At 42.1% G+C, this 25475-nt stretch overlaps 1 protein-coding gene across 1 annotated transcript in view; it reads right to left on the bottom strand.

Annotated features, from left to right (window-relative positions):
• The window catches only part of LOXHD1 (lipoxygenase homology PLAT domains 1), a 169460-nt gene that overhangs the window by 6092 nt on the left and 137893 nt on the right, over positions 1 to 25475 (bottom strand). Inside the window, exons 35-37 of the mRNA XM_054397236.1 lie at positions 20318 to 20495; positions 14737 to 14922; positions 808 to 978 (exon numbers count right to left, since the gene is read on the bottom strand). Coding sequence (XP_054253211.1) covers positions 808 to 978; positions 14737 to 14922; positions 20318 to 20495 — 535 coding nt within the window. The remainder of the gene's footprint in view (positions 1 to 807; positions 979 to 14736; positions 14923 to 20317; positions 20496 to 25475) is intronic.

Here is a 25475-nt window from a genome sequence, read left to right as displayed (position 1 = left end):
CTAACAGGGACAGTGAGAGTATCCATGTGCACAACACGATGTGCTCAGATGCTGTGGTGGCATGTAAGTACCCAAAGCAGCAATCTCAAGGCTGACCCATCTATCTATCTATCTATCTATCTATCTATCTATCTATCTATCTATCTATCTATCTATCTATCTATTTTTGCAAAGGTAGATTGAAATCACTCTGAAGTAATGTGATTATTTACTCCCCAGGACTGAAGAAGAGCATTATGGGGCAGTATTTGTTGAGATGCACTTTGTGTATCATCAGTGCAGTTAAATAACTCTCTCCCACTTGCTCACCACACTAAACACCGCTGTTGTTACCTTAGGCTCAGTGGAATTACCTGGAGCAGACCTGGGACTATGGAGTGCTAAGCTCAGCCATCACGTTTAGCTGGGATAGTTGAACTAATAGTCAGAACATGTTAAGAAGGAAGCTGGAGCAATGTTACTCACAAAGCTTTAAGGAGTGAACTTATTTTCCACCTCAAAGATGTGAGCCCATTATTTCTAATGAGCCCTTATGGCTTACAGTTGAATTGAACCACTGCAGATGGGCTCCTCTTAGTTTTCAACCCAGAATGAGATCTTCTTCTTCCTCATAAATCCTGATTTGTTCTTTTCTTATCACAGCATTGCACTTTTGAACCAAAGAGTACCTTAAATAATCCAGCCCTTAAAGCCTGCAAATATAAATGCTTTTTGCATGGGAACCCTTGGTGGAGCCGCTTGTAGGAAATGTGGTCCTACAGCCTTTAAGGTCCCTCAGCAAATACCACAAGACAGCTCTAAACTTACAAGTCCGTTCCTTCAGTTCCAGGATGTCATTATTGGCACAAGCCAGTTCCCTTATGAGCTGCCCATCATCTTCACTTTTAGCCAGCCAACGATCACACTGGAAGCGAAAAGTCTTGTCCATGGCAGAATCTGTCACATCAATATACTCCAAGTGCCATCCTGGTGCAATACCTTGCAAAACAATGAAATAAAAAAGGTTTCGATATTTTCATGTCACATTTAGGTCTGATACCTTTCCTTGGTAGCACCCTGTTGGTGCTAGAAATTTCAGGTATTTTGCTTCAGGTAATGTCACCAGTGAGCACAATGTTGTTCTGATACCAAAAGCAATGCCAACATGTTCAAGACCATAATCTGACCCCCCTTCTAGAGTCAGCCCATGCTTTTGAGGAAGTCTGTGGGTTTTGATCATATATAAGGATGCTGGAACCTGGTCTGGGACAGGATAGATGTCAAGCTGTCTGGGCAAGGGACCGTTGTTTGTCTTTGGCCAGCACTTTCTAAGAAATCAGACTTCTGCAATGCCAGTAGCAGCAGCAGTGGCAGGCAGGGCTGGGGCTGGTGTGCACCCTGTCAACATACCAACACAGGAACTGTCCCAAGAAACATCATAGTGGCTTAGGGAAAACAAATCCTTACAAAGCATCAGGGTATCAGGGCCCTGTAGAATTGTTTACCAACAACAGAAACCTCAAGTCTTGTGGAAATCAAAGGCTTTGGGGGCAAAAGTTAATGGAACACCTTCTGTCACAGAAACCGCTGCTACGTTTCCTTCCATTTTAAGGAAAATATGAAGCCTTAAAGCCAAGAGAAAGATATGAGTTCGTATTCCACCTAACCCCTACCCCTCCAATAGTCATGACAGTGTGTGCATGTTTTGTAGTGGCCCCTTCATGTTTTGGGAATTCCAGCTGGCCACAGGATCTAGGGTTTTCTCGATGGCCTATATTACTTCCAAACCCTTCCTATTCAGATTTGAAGGTGAGAAGGTAATTTACAGCTTGTTCCTTTTACCCTGACGGGTAACACTGCAAGTAAATTACCTGTGCTATCCTGACTTTGCCAACCAACCAAGATGAATCCACTAATGCTGTGAGTGGCCATGAACATAGAACAGACTAAAATGATGGATGCTCCAGACCACCAAATCACCTGACTTTTACCTTGGGAACTTCTGAGGAGTCATAGTTGCCTTTTGATTTTCTACTTCCTTTTATTTTTTTCTTTATTTCTTTTTTCCCCCGCCAGTGGACAAGCAATCTTTAACTACCTATGCAGACAAAAAAGCTTCTTTTGTTATATTTAAATGAAATGTCCTGTATTTCAGTTGCACCCATTGCCTGTTGTCCTGTCATCTGTCTCTGTCTTCTTGCTCCCCCAATCAAATATTTGTACACACAGATACAGCCCTCCTGAGACTTGTTTTCTCCAAGTTGAACAGTCCCAGCCCTCTCAGCTGCTCTTTATGTAACAGATGTCCCAAATCATCAGTCATCCTTGTGGGGCTTCACTAGACTCTATCCTTGCCTGTCTTGAATTAGGAGGACAGTGTCATGTGTCAGTGACAAGACCTGTGCAAACACCACAGGTGCAATGCCCAGGCAGGAGAGTTGGAAGCACCAGCCAAACACGCAGCAGTTCCTCCAGGCTCCAGTAGTAGGACAAAGACACTAAATGAGGTTTTGGGGATGGACTGGCATGCAGTACCCTTAGAGATCCTCACCAGTTTATTACCTCCTTGTCAGACTTCATCACGTTCCTCAGGGTTGCCACCATGCTCTAACTGAAGCAGCTTGCTCTTTGGGGCTCTTTGGAATTTTCCTCTACACATGTTGATAGTGCCAGTTGTTAATCTTTTAGGCAGGCTAATTCCCATTTAAGTTCAGTGAACATCTCTGCAGCACATTCAGGAGGCTGCTCTCTTTTCCATCAAAATTTTAGTTGAAACAGTGCAGAACGAAAGAAAGAAAACATCCTATCCTTCTCCAGCAAGAAGGATCAATGACTGCAGGCTGGGATAGAATAAATAGGTGGTCTTAGTCCTGTTGCCAGCAGTGAACAATGAGATTAAGATAGGATCAGTGCTAAGAAGCTGTATCAGAAAAGTGAATGACATGCACATACCATCCTCCTTCTCCAAGCTGGTCCCAGCAGCTGCTCACCAGGAGAGATGCAAGAAAGAAAACTACTTTTATATTGCAGGGAGAGGTGGACCAAAGCTGACTTTCTAGGACATGGAGCTGAGGGCAAAGCAAGCACAAAGTGCAGCTTTTCCTGGTGATCCCTGTAAAAGATGTATTTATTGACTCTGGGCGATTTAAAGAGCAAGCTCTGGGCTCTGTCAGGGGATCGACACTGAAATGCGAATCCCAGCAGGGTGTCTCTTACAGCACAAGGGTACCTCAAATGAAGGAACTGGCTAGTCGCTGCTAGAAAAATGGTGCTACTGCCTCAAAGCATCCTCCTGTCTGCTTTGAAAAAAAAAATATTTCTCTTCCCTCTCACCAGAACTATTCTTTCATTTATCCCATTTTCCTTCCTGATGGTTAGCAACTTAAATTAGATTAAGTGCCCTGGAAGCTGTAGAAGTATCCTGTGTTGCTTTTAATTTCTCAAGAGAAATAATTCACACCAGGGGAATGCTTTACTGGTTGTGACTAGAACAACACATTTTCCTACCCTGCCAAAAAGATGCCCCATCAAAGGTTTCATTGCCACACTATTAAACCCCATTTAAAAGCTAACATGCATTTGAAATGGAAGGACTGGTTCAGGGCTGAAGGAAATATTTTGTTTAACCAGACAAGGTATTGTTATCTTTGCATTGATCTGGAAAAAAAAGCAAAGTTTAGTAATGCCCAGAGTCTAAATGCAAGACTTCCCCTCCACTGAGTTGTGTGCCGGGCAAAACATCACTGGAAGGACAGAAACCATGTTTGCAGAACCAATTTTCAGGTGATGAAACTCTAGTTCCTGTTTGTTTTTGGCAAAGCAGTGGGCTCAGGGATGTTACAGTACCTAAGAAACAAAAGGAAAGGAAATGACATCCCATATGTATGTAACACCAAAGACACCAAATCCTCAGCACAAGATGGTTTGCGTAGTAGGCCTCAGTCAAATAATGAGGAAGAGGAGACAGAGAAGGGATGTGGTTGTAGCAGGGTGGAAGAACTTTTCTAGGTCCTGTGCACGGGTCACAGAGTTTGGCCATGCAGGAGAAACGGGAGGAACTCTGCAGCAACGGCTCACCAGGCTTTTCCTTGAACACTGTTTAATGGTGGATCCTGATCCACTATGAAAGCCACAGCTGCTCTACCACTCAACTTCTGATGCTTGCAGAAAAGACAGAGCAGAAGTGTTTATATCCTGTTGGCACCTCAACCAACAGTATGAGGAGAACAAGGGCTCAGGAAAAAACCCAACTGCACAAATGTCTCAGAGAGCATTGTGTGATTTTCTGCATTGACACTCCATTACTGTTTTGGGGCAGAAAGAAAGAAATAGCACGTCTGAGCCATTCCTGCTTGATTATGCAGGTCTTGGTATTTAAAATAGTTTGGCCTCCACTGTGCCTTTGTACGAGGTCTTCTATAACCATAATGAGTCTTCAACATTTGTAACAAAAGGTACTTCACTCCAGACCTGCTCAGCTGCCACCAAAATCCCCAACAGCAAACCTGCCCTAATAAAACACGTCTGTGCCATGCAGGCACCTTAATGGTCTGCAGTTGGAAGTGACATTTTCAGTAGCATGCAAAACATTTCAAATGTAATTAGAGGAGGAGAAGAGCTCTGGGGCAAATGGAATCACTTTGCCTGCTTGATGCTGGCAGTTGTATAATTTAGTGTCACACAGGGAAATGCATTCTCTTTCCCTTATGCAGGAGAGCTGTTATTTGTCCCATTTATCCTTCTTTCTAAATGAATCCAAGCTGACAAACAGGTGATGCCCTGCAAGGACCCTTTGTGTACATGTGCAAAGTCTTCACAGAACCATCTTGCCTTTTTCTCAGGTGATGCTTTCCTGACTTTGGACAGACAGGTTGGACTGTAGGCTCCTTGTCACGCATTTCTGCGGTGATTAGTGCAATTGAGTCTGATTTTAGAAGCAGTAGATGTAACACAGACAACAACATTACCTCTTCATTTAACTATAACTTCAGTTTCCAGTACAAGAAGTTTCCTTTGCATCTCTTGGAAACAGCCACCACTTTCCCCTTGCGTGTGTTCACCCCTAAAATATGAAGCTATTCTGACACATGCAGAAACATGGGAGGGTTGGGAAAAAAGAGAATGAACTGAGTCTGGCGAGTTCATCATTCAGCAGGCACCTGATTCCTGACCTTGCTTTAGTGAACATTAAATATAAGTTGTGAAGGGACAGCTGGTAGGATTCAGTCATTGCTGGAAAAACCACATCCATGCTTGGATTCACACGTCTCCATGAAAGTTAAACTTTCTTCACTATTTACAGCCATATTCATTATTTCCCTCTCTATCTCTTGTTTATCTGTAGCAGACAAGAAGAAGGCTGGGTTAATAACCTTTTTTTGTCTTGGTCTTCACTGGCAACCTTACTCCTCACACCTGCCGAGTTGACAGATCAAGGGACAACAAGGTTCCCTTCCCACTTGAAGGGAAGATCAGGTTTGGGACCACCTGAGGAACCTGAAGATACATAAATCTATGGCACCTGGGGAGATGCATCCCAGAGTACAGAGGGAATTGACTAATGTAGTTGTCAAATCACTCTCTGCAATATTTGAAATGTCATGGCAGTCAAGTGAAGTCCCTGGTGACTGGAAGAAGGGAAAGGTTGTGTCCATTTTGAAAAAAAGGTAAAAAAGAGGACTCTGCAAGTTATTGACTTGTCAGCCTCACCTCTGTGCTTGGGAAATCATGGAACAGATCCTCCTAGAAGGTATGCTGAAGCACAAAGAGGACAGAGAGGTGATTTGAGACAGCCAGCATGGCTTTACCAAGGACAACTCCCACCAGAGTAATCAGCGGACAAGGGAAGACCAATGGATGTCATCTACCTAGACTTCTGTAAAGCTTTTGACACGGTCCATTTCTCTAAACTGGACAGATATGTATTCAACAGGTGGACTGTTTGGTGGGTAAGAAATTGGTTGGATGGTCACATCCAAAGGGTAGTGGTCAATGGCTTGATGTCTGGATGGAGATGGGTGACAAGTGCTGTCCTTCAGGGGTCTGTATTTGGGCCGGTGTTGTTCAATATCTTCATCAATGGTACAGACAGCAAGATTGAGTTGGCCCTCAGCAAGCCTGCAGATTTCACTGAGCTGACTGGTGCAGCTGATATCCACAGGGACCTAGACAGGCTGGCAAAGTGGGACTCAGGTAACCTCGTGAGGTTTAATAAGGCAAAGTGTAAGGCCCGGCACTTGGGTTGCAGCAATCTTCTCTACCAATGTAGGCTAGGGGATGAGATCAAGAACAGTCCTGCAGAAAAGGACTTGGGGGTACTGGTGGATGAGAAGCTGGACATAAGCTGGCAGTGTGCACTTGCACCCAGAAGGCTAGTCACATCTGTCCATTCTATTCTGTGCTGGTGAAATTCCACCTGTGTCAAGCTCTTGGGTCGTCAACACAAGACGTGGACCTGGGTGGGTTCAGAGGAGGGCCACAAAAGTGATCAGAGGGCTGGACTACCTCTCCTATGAGGACAGGCTGAGAGAGCTGCGACTGCTCAGCCTGGAGAACGGAAGGTTCCCAGGAAGCCCTTAAAACTGCATTTCAGTATCTGAAGAGGGGCCTACAGGAAGGCTGGGGAAGGACAATTAAGAAGAGCTTGTAGTGATAGTACGAGGGGTAATGGTTTAAACTGAAGCAGAGTAGATTTAGGTTAGACATCAGGAGGAAGTTCTTTACAATGAGTGTAGTGAAGTATTGGATCAGGTTGCCTAGAGAGGTGGTGAAAGCCCCATCCCTGGACACATTCAAGGTCAAACTTGATGGGGCCCTGAGCAGCCTGATCTAGTTAAACATGTACCTAATCACTGCAGTGGTGTTGGCCAAGATGGCTTTTGACTTCCAACCTAATACAATCTATGATTCTATGATGATGGTGGGAGTTTTGATAGCACTGTTAGATTGCCAGGAATGGAGTGTTAATTGTGAGGCATTAAAATCATCGCATCTAGCTTTGCATCAGTACATCTCAAAACACTTTAAGAAGGTGAATAATTTTTATCCCCAATTTACATAATTGAAAATGAAGTACAGGGATGTGATTTACACAAGGTCATTCAGCAAGCCAGTGGCAGAATAAAAATAGATCCATTTTGTATATTTCTCCTTTAGGATAATGTTAGTTCCCACCACAACATTTCTCATCAAAGAAGACAGGGAATGCAAAACCTCTCAAAGCCTTTGACAAAGCAAGAGATTAGCACTTGGGACAGTTTTAGAAAATAGGTTCCTTTTTCCCCCCTCCTCTGTAGTCTATTCGACTTGTTCAGTCCAGGATTTGACTTACATCAAAACTGCTCATAAATTACTTTCAGAGAAAAATCCACCCCCATCTTACAGATAAACTATTTCTATGGGAAAAGAAAAAGGAGTTAACAGCTCAGGAAGAATATATAGCAGTTTCTCAGATTATATTCTTATGATTTAAGCACATTTTGTGTTTTATTGAAGCATACTGGATGCAAAAAACCTTTAGCAAAGGTGAAGGAAAATTTGTCCCAAGAGGAGCAAAGAAGGCTTGCAGAGAAGAGAATCTTTAACTGGACTAATAATTCCACAGCTGTATCTGACCTTTTGGGCTCTTTCCACTCTGAAATGAAGAGCTCTGCAGTTGAAGGAGATTGAGAAGAAATGAATGACTGTGCAGGTTTAACACTGAAGTCTTCATCTTCTTTCCAGGTCTGCCATTTTGTTGGCTTATATCTGTGATTTTGTTTTGTTTTGTTTCTACTTTATGGCAATTCTGGACTGTGAGATCTAGGCTGCGTCTTCTGCTTGTGCTGTGATGTCACACATCTTTGTGACAGAACAGCTGAGTGTGAGGAAAAAAATTACCATTGAAGAGAAAAGAAGATATGTGATATGTGAGGAGGGGTCTGTGTGTTTGTGTGGAGGTCTTCCAAGGGGCCAGATTTGGGTAATGTGAAGGACTAAGCAGCTATGGCACTTGCCAATATGCCACACAGGTCTGCAGCTTGCATGCCCGTTTGTGCCTTGTCTAAGACTTTGACTTTGATCCTTCCAGAAAGATGCAGGAGTCCACATTGTCTTCCTTTATACTGAGCCATCAGCAAAAGAGGGGTGACGATGGACTCCTCTCTATGTGAGCGCTTTTATACATTTATTTCTCTTTCTCTTTTTATTTAAATCAAATCAATGGATCGACAGAGTTTATAAGGCAACAGTTAAGCTCTGAGAAGAGAGCTTAGAAAAGCCTTTCTTGAGCCTGGTAGCTGAGCAAATCCTTATAAAGGGCTAAAAAAAAAAGCAGACCTTTAGGTTTCTTTCAGTAATTTACATCCTACAAGTGCCCAAAGGCTTGGAATCATATCTGTGAATTGCAGGAACTCTGGAAAGCCATGTGCTCTGAGTTTAAGACCTACACAATTTAAGATCTGATCCAAGATATTGTAGTTCCTTCAGAGAAAGAGAAAGAAAAACAAGGCAATACTAACACTTTTGAGGTGGACCCAGAGCAAGAAATGGGTATATTTCTTCCTCTGGAAGAGCTACCAAAAGGAGTTGCTGGGGCATTTAGGCTATTTAAAACTCAATTAGACAATGTCATGGCAGCTGGCATAATTGAAAGAAGGGCCCTGTTGAGGCAGAGAAGTTGGGCTGCATAACCTTGTTATTTACTTCTGTCTTTGCTGCTATAATAATGTAGTCTGCTTTATCCATAATTAGACTCTTCCTGGCTCCCCTTGGCTGATGGCAACTGAGATAATCAAGAATCTGAAATTAATGACTTTACAAAGACTTCTTATCATCTGAGTTCAAATCTACTCAGGCAGATGAGGGAGCTAAATCCAGATTTCCCATATCGCCCTGTTGTAAGGAGGAAAAGGCAAAAAAGGAAAGAAAAGATTTTCCTAGGTAAAAAATTCCATTACTGAGATACTGAGAAACTTCAAGTCATTCTTCCAGAATGGTGATTTACGCCTTAAACCAGAGAAAAAATTGAAGCCTATATTTAGAAAGCCAGCATTTCTAAAGACCTGCAGATACTGATCTTGCATAAATATAGAAGTAAATGAACTGAGATATGAGAAAATACACAGTGCCTATCTGAGATCAGGAGATGAGGAGTCTGGAAATGATTAAGTTTGCTCAGGGAGTCCAAATATATTAGGCTGAACATCAGTATCTCAAAGTAAACAGGGGTAAGGCAATAAAATGCAGCAAAACTTAAAACTAAATTGCATTCACAGCAATTCATTGTTACCAGACTCTCACTGGTGAGCTCTAAACATCTAACAAAAATCAGGAACAAGTTCCTTGAAATTGCAGTTGTGAAGTCTCCAAATTGCCCCCCTTCCAATGAGCACTGACTTCATCACTAATCAATTTTAGTGAAGTCAAAGGAATTAGGTGGGAACTTTGCTCCTCCTTTCTATCTCATACACAGATGCTACTCAGCAGTTTTTGTAGGGAAAATGGCATTTAAAAGCATTAAAGTGGGACCATAAAACTGGCATGCTTTTCCAGAAGAGGCAAACACAGTGCTTGCAATTTAAAGACCTTCTGACAGTCTTTGCTGTTGCAATTACTGTCTCTAACTCTGAACACCCTGCTCTGTCACGTTTCAGCAAAAGGATAAACAAAAATGGGATGTGAGCTGAGAGTAAAGCCACTACATCAAAATTTCACTGATGGGGATGGATGCTGAACTGCACTTCATGTCAAAGTAGCCACCTTGGCCAACCCATTTAAATATATTTTACCTGAAATGGAGGGACCAGGTGAAGTCTGAAAGAAAAAGAAGTTCTGTGATGGCTATAGCTCCCTTGACTAGCCCATAGGTGCCAGACACTTAACATGTGTCCAAAAGGGCTGATTAGGGCTGATTATTAGAAAATAAGGAAAAGAACATCAACTATGTTCCAAGTATTCAGTGTGTGAGGAGTAATGGGTTAGGCTACTGTGAGGTTGAGTCTTCCACAGACTATTTGCAGAGAAATTGTTTAGTCCAAAACACGAAAACAAAACAAAAAACCCCTAAGGAAAGCATGATCCACATCTGATGCCTCAAAGTAATGGTAAATACAAGCACATAGTTATTTAATACCCAAAGTCCCCCAAGCTTATGATAAAAACAATACACTCCTCAACCCCTGACCTCACTACTCTTTTACATAAAATAGAGCCAGGGATTTCTAACCAACAACACAGCCAATTTATATAAATTATATATAGAGAGCAGGCATATATGCAAAGGATAGCTACAGCCTGGGATCTCAGCAGTAATAAATACTCTACCCACCCAACAAACTGTCACGCTGCATTGTGTGAAGTTTTAGATAGGATATGCTTTTCACATGACTAATGCAAGAACAATGAATACAACATATGTTATGAATTAAGCTACAGTTGTCCTTTCTTGGGGGAAAACCAAGGTCATTTTTGCTGAACAAAACCTGAGCATGTTGTTTGTAAAGGCTTAACCCTGCAGCTAGCTAAATTCTATTACTCATAAATGGAAACCACGGATATGAAGGAAATAAGGAAAGAGAATGTAAGGTTTCAATATGTATTTTTATTCATAATTGTAAAGTATCTTTTTCAGGCTCTGCACACATGGTTTACTATTTTGTGGTGGCTACGTGGGTACATGCTTAGCCCACAGCAAATGTAAACTAACAGGGCCCATTTACTGCTTGGCCTAAGGCTGACTTCTGCTTCTTGCCTTTGCAATCAATCAAGAGCATGCAGGTAGCAATTACCATAGCTCAGCTCCAATGTGGGAACTCCTCAACCAATATCAACAGCATCATCAGTGGCACAGAGAAGATCCATGATCACTTGTGCAAGAAGGTGGCAGTAAAACCACCTAGACTGATAGGATTTGCTTGTCACACAGCAGGGAGGCAGGGCCATGGGACTTATTGCCAAGGAATGCCATGGGTGTTATCTCCTGGAGAGTCTGGACAAGGACTTGAATTAGAAAATTCACTGAAATTATATCCAGTTCAGGAGGTGTCCTGAACTACACATAAGAAGATGAAGACAGCTAGGGAAGGATTACACATGCTCACTCAGTTTCTCCTCATCCTTGAGCACCCAGATGCTGCTGTTGGAAAGACCTGCTGTGCTCTACAGATCATCAGTTTGATCCAGTTCTCTTCTTCCTACATCCCACCCTGTCACGTGCCTGAGCCCTGAGGATCAGCTCCCATCTGGTGAGTATAGTTCACTCTGTTATCATGACCAGTCACCAGGGAGCCACAATGCCTCTTGAGGAAAATGAGATTTTTGTAGACATTTTAGCTGGCAATACACTTCAAAATGAGTCTACAAGTCTATGTTGTTTTCTTGCTGCTCTCAGAAGGTCATCTGAACCACTCTTGTAACTGCACAGATATGTTTGCTGAGCTAAAGCTCTAGTGCGTATTTTGACAGCCTCTCCATTTCTGCTTCTAAAATGTGTATTCAAAGAGTAAGTGTTTTGGCAACTAAAATGAGGTAAAAAACAGCTAGCTCCCTTACTGTATCCAGCAATGGTTCTAGACCATGATGTTAATCAACTAAACTCTCCCGTGTTGTGGGAGAGATAAATACAAGCCTAAAACTTGCAGTAGCTGTGTGTAAACAGCCATGTTAGGTGGAAGGTTGTATTTAACGTACTTAACCTTTTTTTTTCTTTTTTCCCTTTAATTAAAATAAGGAGGCCAGCTTCCAGTGGAAGAGTCTGATCCAGAGGTAGCATCTTTTATTAATATTGCATGAGAAGTAGCTTTCCCCATCAGCCACAACTTGGAGAAGTCATGGAAGTGATGGCCAGGATATTTCCATACTGACAGCCATAAAACAGCTGCCTCAGTACAGCCACACTGGGTAGTCCAGCTGCCTTTTGTCCCAGGACTTCAGTAACTGCTGCTCCTCAAACCAAACCATCTTGTTAATACTGACCCAGGTGAGCCTATGGGATACATCAAGCTTCAGTTTGCAGCTATGGCAAGGGCCTGCCATTAGTGAGCAAGTCATTGTTAATGCAAGACCATCTCTTGAAGATGAGATGGGATGAGATGTCATCACAGCAGACCAAGTGATACATTTGTTACAAGAGGCTGCTTGATGCCTGAATAACAATAGCTATGACAGTGTTGCTCAGTGTTGCTCTGCTGTTTGTGAAACAAGTTAGGGTGTCCAGCAGCAAGGAAATGCCAGAATCACTTGAAGCAGAGCACGGTACACTCACCATCTGATGTAATGATACTAATAAAAACAGACACAGATCTTCATTTCTATCTTCCAAAGATCACTGTTACGCCAGGCTGCATTACCTCATGTGATTTGTCAGACAAGGAGTATAGTCAGGACTCTGAATTTTAGGAAAGCAAACTTTCATTTCTTCAAAGAGTTAGTCAATGGAACCCCAGGGAGCGGAGTAGAGCTGGACATTTTTCCATAAAGCCAAAGAGGTCTCAATCCACAGGTGTAAGAAATTGGGGAAGGATTAGAGGAGACTGACATGGCTTGAACCAAGACCTGCTGGTCAAACTAAGAGGCAAGAAGGAACTGCACAGGCGGTTGAAGCAGGGACAAATAACCTGAGAAGAATATAGGGATGGTGGCCAGGTGTGTAGGGATGAAGTCAGGAAGGCCAGGGCACAACTGGACCTGAACATGGCAAGGGATGTGAAGAACAAGAAGAAGGGCTTCTACAGGTGTGTCAGCCAGAAAAGGAAACTTAAGAAAACATACCCTACCTGATGAGTGAGAATGGTGAGCTGGTAAGGGAATCCTCTCTTGAACATGTAAATCACCTGGTGACCATGTTTACATTAAGAACTGAGAATCGTCTCAACAAAGATATGGCCTGCCTGGTGTGTCATCTCTGCCCACCAAGACAGCAAGTGCCCAGGGGGTATGGTGGGCAGTGAACTGCAAAGAAGGGTGAGGGCTGCCCAGCACCAACCCCTGCAGGAAAGACCCCCTGGAATGTGACAAGGGTGTGGGCCAGGAGGAGCTACAATGAATGAACCAGGAACATAATAAAAGCCCTGGGCTATGCCAACTTACTGGGCAGGGGGTGGGAGCGGGGAACAAACGTCACCAGGGACATCTCAGGCTGGAGGCAGCAGCTCAGGACATCTCTCCCACACCACCAGAGAAGGACCATGGGGTGGTAGTTATCACTCCTGCTCTCTCTTTTCCCATCTTCTCTCTCCTTCTCTCTCCCTTTTTGTTTTTCTCTGTTTTGTTTGCTCCATTCTCTCTCTCTTTAATAAATAGTCTTGTCTTGATATATGACCTTGTTTGTGTCTTAATTTCACTCATGGGAATGTTCAAAAGAACTGCTTCTCTTTCCCAACTTCCACACCAAGACAGCTGGTAAGAATAGAAGAGGAGAAGGCTAAGGTTCTCAACAACATTTTTGCCTTGGTCTTCACTGTCAACCTAACTCCTTACAGTTCCTGAGTTGAAGGACCACAAGAGAGGGACCAGGGGACAAAATCCCTCCCACTGTAAGCAACAAAAAGGTTTCTGACCACCTGAGGAACCCAAACATACACAGGTCAATGGAACCTGATGAGATGCATCCCAGAATCTCATGGGAATTGGCTGACATAGTTGCCAAACCACTCTCCATCATATTTGGAAAGTCCGGGTAGTCAGGTGAAGTCCTTGGCAACTGGAAGAAGGGAAACATTACTCCCATTTTATAAAGGGTAGAAAGGATGACCCCAGGAACTACCAACCTGTCAGCCTCACCTCTGTGCCTGGGAAGATCACAGGACAGGTCCTCCTAGAAGGTATGCTGATGCACATAGAGGACAAGGAGGTGACTCAAGAAAGCCAGCATGAATTTACTAACAGCAGGTCCTGTCTGACAAACCTAGTGTCTTTCAACAATGGAGTGACTCTATCAATGATCAGGAGAAGACCAAAGGATGTCATCTATCTGGACTTCTGCAGGGCCTTTGACATGGCTTCTCAAAGCATCCTTCTCTCTAAGTTGGAGAGCTATGGATTTGATGGATAAGGAATTGACTGGATGGTAACAGCCAGAGTAGCTGTCAATGGCTCAGTGTCAGCAATATGGTCAGTGAAACTGAGTGCACCCTCAGCAAGTTTGAGGATAACACCAAACTGCATGGTCCAGTTGACATGACTGGAGGGAAGGGATGCCTTACAGAGAGACTTGGACAGGACTGAGAGGTGGGCCCGAGCCAGCTCTGTTAAGTTGAACAAGGCCAAGTGCTCCACCTGGAGTACTGTGTCCAGCCCTGGGACCCTCAACAAAAGAAAGACATGGTCCTGCTGGAGCAGGTCCAGAGGAGAACCACAAGAGTGAACAAAGGCTTGGAGCACCACTCCGACAAAGACAGGCTGAAACAGTTGGTGGTGTTCAGCCTGGAGAAGAGAAGGCTCCAGGGAGACCTTATAGCAGCCTTTCAACCTTTCAGTACCACCAGGCTTGATAGCTTTGCTTTGGAGGAGCGCTCTGCTGCAGCACCGATTGTAAGCACATATTGAAGCTGGGGATCCATTAGAGCAGACAGTACAACAGCAGGCAGTGGGACAGTGTCCTGCATGAAGGGGGTATGTTGAGACAGGCAAGATGGGACACAGGATCCAGGTAAAATCCTTGAGATTACTCAGCCTGCAGCACAGCTGGAAACAGTGCACCATGTCCATTAAGGAGGATGTGTTTCTTTGGGTGAAAATATTGTCCCAGCCCATCCCACCCTCCCAAGTTACTGCTCTGACCTTTGTTGTCATGCCAGATCCTCACTTTGCAGAGATCTCCCAGGCTCAACATGTCCGAGAAGTTGAATTCATCCATCTGGTTCCTCTCAAACTTGTTCGACTTGTTAGACTCCTTCAGAGCCAGGGTCCCACTATCTCCATTCTCCCCAAACAGGATCAAGAACACATTGGCATCAGTGCCTGCTCCTGGAAGGAAAGGGCAAGGTGCGTTGTCATGAATTGGCCTGCCATGTAGGGCTGACAACCTGCCTCCAACTGAATCATAAAATGAATTGGGTTGGAAAGGACCTTTAAAAGTCATCTAGTCCAACCTCACTGCCATGGACAGGGTTATCTTCAAATTGATCAGGTTGCTCAGTGCCCCATCCAACCTGACCTGGAATGTGCCAGTGTTTCACCACCCTCATTGTAAACAATTTAATGCTTCTATCCAATCTAAATCTCCCCTCTTTTAGTTTAAAACCATCACCCCTTGTCCTGTCACAACAGGCCCTGCTAAAAACGTCTGTCCTCAACTTTCTTACAAGCCTGATTTAACAATTGAAAAGCCACAATAAAATCTCTCCAGAGCCTTCTCTTCTCCAGACTGAACAACACAGCTTGTCCTCACAGGTAAAGTGTTCCAGCCCTCTGATCATTTTTGTGGCCTCCTCCAGACCTACTCCAGCAGGTCCATGTCTTTTCTGTGTTGAGGACTCCAGATTTTGACATGGTACTGCAAAAGGGTCTGATGAGAGTGGAGTAACAGCCAGGCTGGAAGAGGCTGCAATGATGCCCAGGTTTCCTTGGGCACAAAAAATGAATTTCAGTGTATGGCACAGGGATTTGAAAGCAAAACATGAATTATCAATGAAAACTCTACAGTATCTTATAGCCCACTTTCCCCTTCTATAGGTCTTCCTCTGTACTCCTGTTTCTCAAAATATTGTACATGCTGAGTTTAATGACAAAAAAGTGTTACAGTTTCTCATATAAGAGTTTACCCAACCAACACCCACACCTTCTTAGGAAAATAAAAACCAGCTTCTAAGATGGGCTTTATTAACTGATTTTGAATTTCATGTGCTCATTACTGTCCATATTTTGCCAGAGAAAACTGCCATGCTGTTGATTTTCCTGATTTTTGGAGAGTCCAAGGCCAAACCATCATTTTCAGTGACCTTACGAACATGTTAGCTGAAAGTATTACAACATTTTTACCTGGCACTATTACTAATTTGACCAAAAAGATTGTTTTTGGTTTTGATGCCATAATAATAAAAAAAAAAGGCAGATTTTTTGAAGGAAATTTAATTCTACATGCTGTGACAGAAACCAAAGACCTTAAATTTTAGAAAATGAGAATGAGATCCTCAAACCCAAATCTGTCTTACAAAGCAACTCAGAATTTGCTGCTGTTGATTAGGTAGCCCTGCTTTGAAAAGTCTAACCACTTGCCAAGCCATTTCTTACACAAAAGCATGGTAAATCCACTTTGGGCCATGCCAACAGTATTTCCCACAGCTCCATTCAAAACACAATGCACAGATGAAGTTGAAAACTATTTGAGGAAGCTACCACTTTCTTTGGGATAATTATTTGAATACAGAAAATAGGAAGAAATCACAAGTCTTTGTACAAAAGGGCTGGGGGAAAAAAAAGCAACCAAACAAAAAAACCCCAAACAAAATCAAACAGAAAACAAATAAACGAATGAATTAAAAAAAAAAAAAAGGGGAAAAAGAGTCATAAAGAGAAAAGACAAAGCAACATTTGGTGTTCACATGACAATTACCTGTGTTCATTCGGGGCTGATTAACAGTAGTTCCGTAGGAATTATTTAAGAAAGAAGAAAAAGCTTCAGGGACTCGTGCAGTTCATCTGGCAGTACCTTTTATAAACTGTGCTAAGGTGAGGAACAAAGCAAGCTGAAGTCCATTTCCTTCCAAGGAGCAGGCACCCAATTAATACAAGGTCTCAAAAAAGTACAGAACCAACTGGTTCTTAGGAAAACATTCCTGGCAGGAAGAAGCTTATGATGGCCTCACGTTGTGACATTTCCCTCACAAGCAATTAGCAGGAGACAAGGAAGAAAAGAACATAAATTGCTGAATCAATGTGCCTTTCACCTACTTGGGTCTCTTTTTTGTTTTGTTGTTGTTAATTCCAGGAAACTGTCAGGCACATTTAGGAACTGCAGCAAATCTGACAAATGAAGGGATGAAGGTACTGTGGCTGCACAATCCTGAACTGGCAGTGAGTGCAATAGCTCGTGGGTCTGAGGCACTGAACTTCATCATCAACACGCTAAACACTGACAGGGTGCATCAGCAGCAGATTTCCACATCACATTACTTTGGGGGAGGGACTGACATGATGAATGGCAGAATTCCAACCCAGATGGACACTGAGAAACTTGAGGACTGGCTAAGCAGAAAACCCATGAAGTTCAGCAAGGAGAAACACAAAATTTTGCATCTGGGGTGGAACAAACTCTGCACATATAAGTAGTGGGCAATTGAAGAAGACACAAAGGTTATAGCAGTAGCATTCATATTCAGGCTGAATTCAAGACAACAGCGAATTTTAGTGTTCAGTGCAAACTGCATATGGGGCTATGTCAGGAAGAGCACAGCCATCATCTTAAGGGAAGACCTTATCTCCTTTGCTCAGCCCTGAGAAGCCTATATTTAAACCATGCTGCCAGTTGTAATTTCTGGGTCATGTTGAAGTCTTAGCAGATGGTTGCCAACATGGACAGGAGCTTGGGGCGCATGATCATAGGAGAAGCCAGGGAAGATGAGCTGGGGCAGGTGAGCAAGGGCTTCTTAACCATGTGGAGGGACAGTGATGATGATGACAACATGGTTGTGTACTGTGGAGACGCCCAACCATATCTGAGGGGGACATAAACACAAGCTGCTATGGAAAATGGTGCAGATATGGATCAGGTACCCTGGGAGGTGGTAGAATCACCATCTCTTGCCTGGGTAGAATCTAAGTTGATTTGACCTAGTCCTTTGAGCAGGAAGATGATGAAATAACCTTCAGAGAACCCTTACAACATAAGTGTCAGATTTAATGATTCTTATTGAGCAGCTACATAATTTTTAAACAAACTGTAAGCTTGAGTTACAGCCTTCTGAGGCTTCCTTTTGACTTAACAGAGACTTGGATCAGGCAATAGGAACTGACACCAACCATCCTGAATTATGTAATTTGTAGGCTGTAGCTGAGCTGACAACATACTAGTTAATCTTTTAACAGTAGAGATAAAACCCTCCTGCTTTGTTAATGCTTGGAAAATGAAAAGGCAGTATTTGTTCTTTCTCCATTTTTATTGCATTGCTATGTATTGATGCCTACATATAGAATACAAGAAGTCTGTGTAAATAAAAATTAACAATCAAGGACATTCTTGTGCCACAGAATGAGCCATCTGTGGGTCATACCTTGAAGAAAATGTGAATATGAGTTACTTCTCTTTTAAGATCATTAGGAAATAGAGATACCAGTTTTAACCAAAGATTGCCCATCTGATGTGGGATGTGTCTGCTCTAACATCTTCTCCATTATCTGTGTTTACTCTGAGAGCTGCCATCTGAGGTACTTTTGGTAGCCTGTGAATATGGCCTTTGAAAGAAAGGAGGTTTGACCTTTGCAAGAGGGGAGTCTTTCCCTCTCATGATGTAGCCTCCCTAAGTTACATGACCATCCAAGTTGAATGACTTCTGTAAAGCCAAAATGTAACTCAAAGGTTTCTTTGAGGAAGAAGTAAAACAGGACTGTTGTTAAATATGTGTGTATGTAGGGGAGGAAATGACTGCTGCTTCCTAGTTCACTGCAGGACACATTTTGTAGGATTCATTTTCCCTAACTTTAGCCATTTATCCAAACTGCATTGTGTTGGCTCTGCCTGAATCTGATGAAGACAGAGTGACAGAGTCCTTCCAGAGTATGATCCAAACCACTGATTAAGACTCCTCTTCCAGCTGAGATGACCAGAGATAGCCTAGACTAGAATGTGTTAAGAACACAAGGACAATTTTTTTGAGAATGACAAAATAGGTGAGATGAATCCTACCCTACATTTTCTTTTTATGTTTGTTTTGATGCCCGTGGTGCACTGAAAAGCTGAAACCTATTTCAGAGAAAAAAACTATACCTAGAAATAAACATGTCTCATTCTATCCACTGTGGAGAATTGCTGTCCCTAGACAATGTCAGTGTGGCAAGATGCAATATAACATGTTTAAACTAGCTATCAAGGATAAAACATCATTTTTCTTGAAATGGTCCAACCAGGAGTAATTATGGAATGCATAATGATCAAAAAAGGAAGATAGTTCATGATTTGTACCCTCTTTAGATAAACAGGATAAAGTTCAGCATTATGTCAGTGTGTTGTGTGATTTAATAATAAACAGACTCTCTGAAACCCCTCTGTAATCTGCTCTTTCTTACTGGTTGTCACTGCTCATAATGAAATAAAATGTTTCATCATTAATACCCGTCATCCTTTATTCAATAGGAAGGGCAGATCTGTCTGCTGTTTCTTGTCATCTTCTATTCTTCTCTTATTTCTATTTCGACCATCTTTGTGAGTTAGAGTTGGATTTCACAGAAAGGTCACAGAAAGATCTACCAGATTTTACTAGATGGATTACCAGATACATAAACAAACCTCCTTTCTTTTTGTTTTCCTTTTTTTTTTCGTATTTCACGACATGTTTTTCAATGAAGTGGCATGAAAAGCAGATAGATAAAAAATGGTGAGGTGGCAAAAAGACACTCTGCCAGGGGAATTTTGATATTCTGAGATCAAACCTCACAAGCTGCATAAATTACCACTTGCAAATGGGGAAAAAAAAAAGATAGAGATCAGGAGGTGATTTTGTGCATTGCTGTGGCAGAATCCCCTTTGAGGGTCAGCCTTTCCAACAAGGTGTCTGCAAGATAATGTCTAACTTGCCCTGATTTGGCATGAGGCAGCTTGTTGTTGTTGCAGCTTTCACTCAACAGTCTGCCAGAAGTTCTCATTAAAAGAGGCAGTGAACTCAGGAAGTGACATAGAAATCTCTGGGTTTTTTTGGCTTTTGAAGCTCTGCAGCTTTCTTTATACTCTGTTCCACCTCTTCTGTCTGGTATACATTTGGGGATTGTTTATCATGGCCTGGAGATAAATGGTCTCAAAATACTTGGAAAAGGAGAGCGAAACACTGCTGTCCTCTTTGGGCAAAGCATATAGTGCTGACCAAAGACCTGAACACAAACCAGATTTGACCATAGTTAAAGTGAAAGCACATGCTCCTGACCATTGCAACATGGTCTGGAAATAGCTTCAGTTAAAGTGTCTTCAGAGCAAGCAGAGCAGGCAAATCTAGGCCTTCCTTCTAAGTATTTTATGTTCAGTACTCAGGTGAGGATGAATCCAGTGGCGTAACAATGTTATGGTGAGCAACCAACCAAAATGGTGGTGTTCCAGCATAGTAGAACTAAATTATTTTTTAAGCATAATTTGAAATTAAGCAGGAGATGTTTTCCACTGCTAAAAATCAAACTTTGTACCAGAAAAGTCATAAAATATCCACCATGGACATACCTCCAACATCACTGGTTTTAACCTGAAGAGTGTATGTTGTGTCCTCCATCATCTGGTTGTCATTTATGACAGCTGGCATCTCACATTCAAGACTTCCTTTGTCATTTTTCAGCTTTGACAGCCATTCACCATAGGTAAAAGTAGCCACTTCTTGATTAGTTAAGTTCTTCAGGGTGATCTGTAGAAAGTCATAATAAAGGAAAATTTCAGCTAAACTTCCGCTACAGTTTGAATGAGGGCAAAGATTAAACTTATAAAGCACGTGGTAGGATGTGGGTAGAGCTTGGTCATAGCTTCAAAATCCATACTGAGCTCTTCTGGGACAAATAGAGCTCTCTCCTAAGGACAGCATTTGCTGTGGTGACTTGTCCTGAGAAATGCTCTTCGTGACATTGGACTTTTTCATGCATGAGGTAAAGCATAGGAAGAAACTTGCTCATCTGACTTAAGCTCTGGACAGAACTCATCTCTAAGTCAGGTCTTTCCTGGAAGTCAGTATGGAATTCACTCTAAAGTGGTAACTGAGAGTTTTGAAAAACCTCACTACCTCTTCTTGAAATACACAGTATCTTTCTTTCTCCTGCCCCTGTGCAGAAACACAGCAATAATTACAGAGATATGCAAACCAACCCCAAACAAGTCAAAGCAATGCACAGGATAAAATTAGGCAAGCACAACTTAATGTTTCACACACTTCTCCCTTTGTGAAAAGGTGACAGAACAAACAGTATGCAACAGATATTAGTCACACTGTCTAATGTGTCATGGGAAGAAGCTGAGATGTTGTTGTGATAGGAACAGAATACAAAGCTATTTAGAACAAGCCAGTGAGCTGCTCCAACTAACATCTAATAAAATATCCACTTTTATGTGTCCTGTTCAATGTGGGCTCAATGGAGCATCAGTCCACTTGGGAGAAAGGCACTTTATCAAAAACCTAGCAGTAAATTCTCACTAAACTGCAGGGAGTTGGAGCGAAAGGAAGAGGCAGGGCTGTAAATTACCATTTTTATTGCCATTTAACAGAAAGAGAGACCATACCTGAGCATAACAGTGCATCAGCAAGCATTGTCTTGCAAGGCACATCTCTGCAAAAGCCATGGAAACATCAGCCCAGACATGTCGGACAAGTGTGGCATGATATCAGGAAGAAGTGAAACATGGAGTCATGGAAAGTGTTGAGCAGACACCTGGAGGTGTCTATTCCCATCTCCAGGCCATGTCCAAGTGAGTTTTGAAAAACTTCCAGTGTAGAGATTCCCCCAGAACTCAAATTCCCCATCTGAGAGCTGCACTACTCTCACTGGGAAGAAATTTTTTCCTTACATGCAATCAGGATTTTCCTGGTTGCAACTTGAGTTCAGTGTCTCAGGCCCTTTCAGTGTTCATCTATGACAAGTGAATGGATCTACGGTCTCTGTAACCTTGCCTTAAGCACCAGAAAACTGTATTCTTCTTCAGCCTTTTCTTCAGGCTTAAAACCCCATCTACTTCAGACTCTCCTAGCCATGTGCTTCAGCTTCTTGATGATCTTAATGACCTTCTTCTGTACTCTCATCAGCCCAAGAATCTTATAAAACTTTTCTTTGGATAAAATGTGCACAGATTCTGTCCTCAAACTGCTTGTATCCCAGTCCATCTGTTGACCTCAGCCAAGCTTTGCTGGAGCCTTTAGCAGTTCAAAAGATGAACATTGTTTCAGGACTTAAAAAAGATTTTAAGGAAGCCTTTAGCCCTAAAGCTGAAGCAGTAGCCATACTATTTGTACATTGTGCAGTTCCACAGGTAGGACACTCATCTGTGATTTTCTCTCTGCCTGATGCTGAACACATCTGTAACAGAGCAATTTCATCCCAGAAATACAGGACTTTTGGGGCTGTTGAAGGTATCCCACTTTTCTAAAAAGATGTATATTCACAGCTGGTCACTATTACTTTGTGGTTGAAAAACTGCTCTGTGAGTCAAGAGGTGTTAAATCAAATCCTTGCTGTGAACCAAGAACAAATCAGGTCTCCACCACCTCAGCTGCTGTCCTTTCTGCTGAAGCACAGACCAGAAGGAAATCTCCACTCTCACAGATCTGTGAACAACACCTACATCCTCTTAGGAATCAAATCTAGAAACTTTGGTTAACATGCAAATTTGAATTGTGAATAATCTCATAATCTCCTATTGACTGAAAAAGCCTTTTTTTTTTTTTTTTCCCTTTGTGAATGAACTGTTGCTGGAGGAAGCTGTACCTCTGCCCTGCTCGAAATGGCAGTGAGGCTGTTAGTAGCAAAATGTCCTGAGCAAAGCTCTCAAGGAAATGTCAGTAAAGCAGTGGAAAGTAGAAGGAGATTAGAGTTGCCAGCTGGAGTGTGCTCACAGACAGGGATCAGACCTTTCACAAGTATCCAGGCCATGCCCAACACTCCAGATGCTGTCTGGGAGAAACGGTCTGGCTGCTAATGCTGCCAGAGCAAAAGGCCCTCTCTTTCCATCCCCAGCCTTTCATCAAGGAGAAGTTATTTCATCAACATGCAGCTTCATGTAAGCAGTTAGCACATACAGAGAAAGCAGCCTCTGCTATCTTGTTCTTTGATGGTTCTGGAATGTTGCTCTAGAGAGTAGCAGGAAGGAGAAAGATTATTTTTACAAGCTTTGCTTAGGGAAGATCACAGCAAGGGATGTGGAAGTATCAGGAAACCTATGGCAGGCTGATTGTGCAGTCACAATGTGAATATGTTGTCTACCTAGTTTCAAGGGTTAGGGTTGGACTGGCCACTAAACAAATGACAGATGCTCTATTATCCCCTCTCCCTTTCCACAGGGGAAGAGAAGGGAATAAGAAAAAGAGGATTATCAGTTGGAAAAAATATAAAACAGCTTTAATGAAAAAGTAATAATAAAACCAAAATAGACTGATAGGAAAATAATGAAATATATACAAATATATGAAAAACTGATATTGAATTGTCCCAGAGTCCAGACTGGTCACCGTGGTGACTTACAGCCCTTCAGTGTGGTACACAAGGGTTAGCAGAGACCTTGGTCTCCATAGGATCACGTGTAAGCAAGAGCCTTTCTGCACACCAATCCTTGGTAGTAACTATAAACATTGAGTGTTATCACTGCTAGAAGCAGACATATATATGCCATTAACTTCAGGAAGTGCAGTTGCTTAGAAGAGACTGAGCTGAAAAGTAAAATCACTGAACAGGGAATTGTTTCTGTTCCACCTCTAACCAGAATACCAAGTGTGAACCTCCTGAACATCAGGCATCCAGACAAAACAATGCATGTCTGACCTCTCTATAGTCAGTGGTTGGAGATGGGTGTCACCAGGGAAGTAACATCTCCCACCCAAGCTAGGAGCAGGTAAACAGCCATTCAAGGTATCTCTCCCTCTCTCAGATTGCTTGAGGCCTAAAGAGTTTGGTAGAAGAGGTGAAAGCTCAGCATAGATTTTTCCATTACTAAAATAGCACAAAATTATTATCCTACAAGGAGATGTTTGTGGGTGTTGTGAAAACAGAAAATTATGCAGGATTTTGATTTTGATCATGAGGGGTAAAGAAAGTCATCTCAGGGAACTGAGCTGAGATTATTTTCATATTCTCCCTGCTCCTTTCAGAATAAAAGAAGATAGCTACTATTTGTCAATGAGCCTGCTACTTTACATTGCATCTAAACAATTTTTAAAGATACCTAAAAGCTTGCTGTGGACACACTGCATGCTCTTAAGCTCAAACTTTATCACTAATGATGCACGGCTTTTACTTGAGCTGTAGAACACCTATAAACAATGATGAAAAAGAAGAAGCAGTGTTTGTAAATAAAATGCTGATAGTCTGTTTTGTATATGAGCAAATATCATAGCTGATAGGAACTTTAAACCAGCAACTTGAAATTCAATGTGTGCTGTATGCTGTAACAGAAAGGTTTGGCATGTCCAATCAGTTGATTTACTTCTGCCCAGTCTTGTCCCAGATGCAATGCAAAATACACTTCACAGGGGCTCACATCCCACTAACACCAAAATACATAGTCCTAGGATTTAATCTTTAAAGATTCAAATGCAGGTTTCTATGGCTCTGTTGCACATCATTAGTTTTCACTTTAAAAAAAGGGTCCTTCGGCTGTAAACTGAAAAGGTTTTCCTCTGCTGCAAAAGAATATCAGTCAGCTTCATCTATATAATGAATTGTCTCAACTTCTCCTCATGCCCTTTAGATGAAGCAAAAGAACTGAATAAAGACAGAGTCCCACATTCAAGATTATTGTGATGTTTGAATGCATTGCAATTAGTGCTTCATTAAGGCAGCTTCTTATCTGCCTAGCTTTGACAGCACAAAGTAACATTAAAATTCTGAGGGAAGCAACTCTGCAGAATTCAACAGTCTCATAATTTCTGTTACTTCACTCAAACAGCTTTCATTCTTTCTTATTTCTAGCTTTTCAATTTTGTATCTAGGACACTGGGCAGCAGGTGAAATCATCCTGTGGACTAAGGAACCAGCTATATCCCAGCGGACTGTTTTCAAACCATGCATTAGATAAATTTCCCAATTAAAAGACACAATTTTTATACAACGTGATGGTGAGGCACTGGTACAGGTAGCTCAGGTTTGTGGCAGATGCCTCATTCCTGGAAATTTCTAGGTTAGGTTGGAGGGGGTTCTGAGCAATCTTATCTATTTGAAGATGTCTTTCCTCACTGCAGTGGGATTGGACTAGACGGCCCTTCAAGGTCTGTTCTAACCCAAACAATTCTGTGATTTTTATGATCTGATTTTCATGAACAACAAAACAATGCCATGGTATCTTGATGTGGAAGAACATGAGATTCAGCATTAGGTCAGAAGAAAATAATCAAACTCTGTGTCTCTCCCAGCAGTGATGGTATCAGTTTTGGAGAGCTTTCATTATGTCTTTATGCACATAGCAACTGTCAATAATATTCATTTTACCCAACATATTACTAATCAAATTTTGTTCCCTATAGAGGATTAGGTATCAGCATTTAAAACTTATAGCCACTTTTGTTGCAATATGAATATTTAACAGTAAATTCATTACTTTGCTGAGATTATGAATGGAATTTCAGTGTGTTTTATATAGACAGAAAAAAAAGAAGACTAGTCCTTTGCTTATAAATTGCAGCTTTTAGCTGTGT

Source organism: Indicator indicator, chromosome Z (assembly GCF_027791375.1).
Source record: "Indicator indicator isolate 239-I01 chromosome Z, UM_Iind_1.1, whole genome shotgun sequence".
NCBI classification, from domain to species: Eukaryota; Metazoa; Chordata; class Aves; order Piciformes; family Indicatoridae; genus Indicator; species Indicator indicator.
The sequence above is the reverse complement of the archived record's forward strand: the minus strand, read 5'-3'. Positions and strand labels throughout refer to the sequence as shown.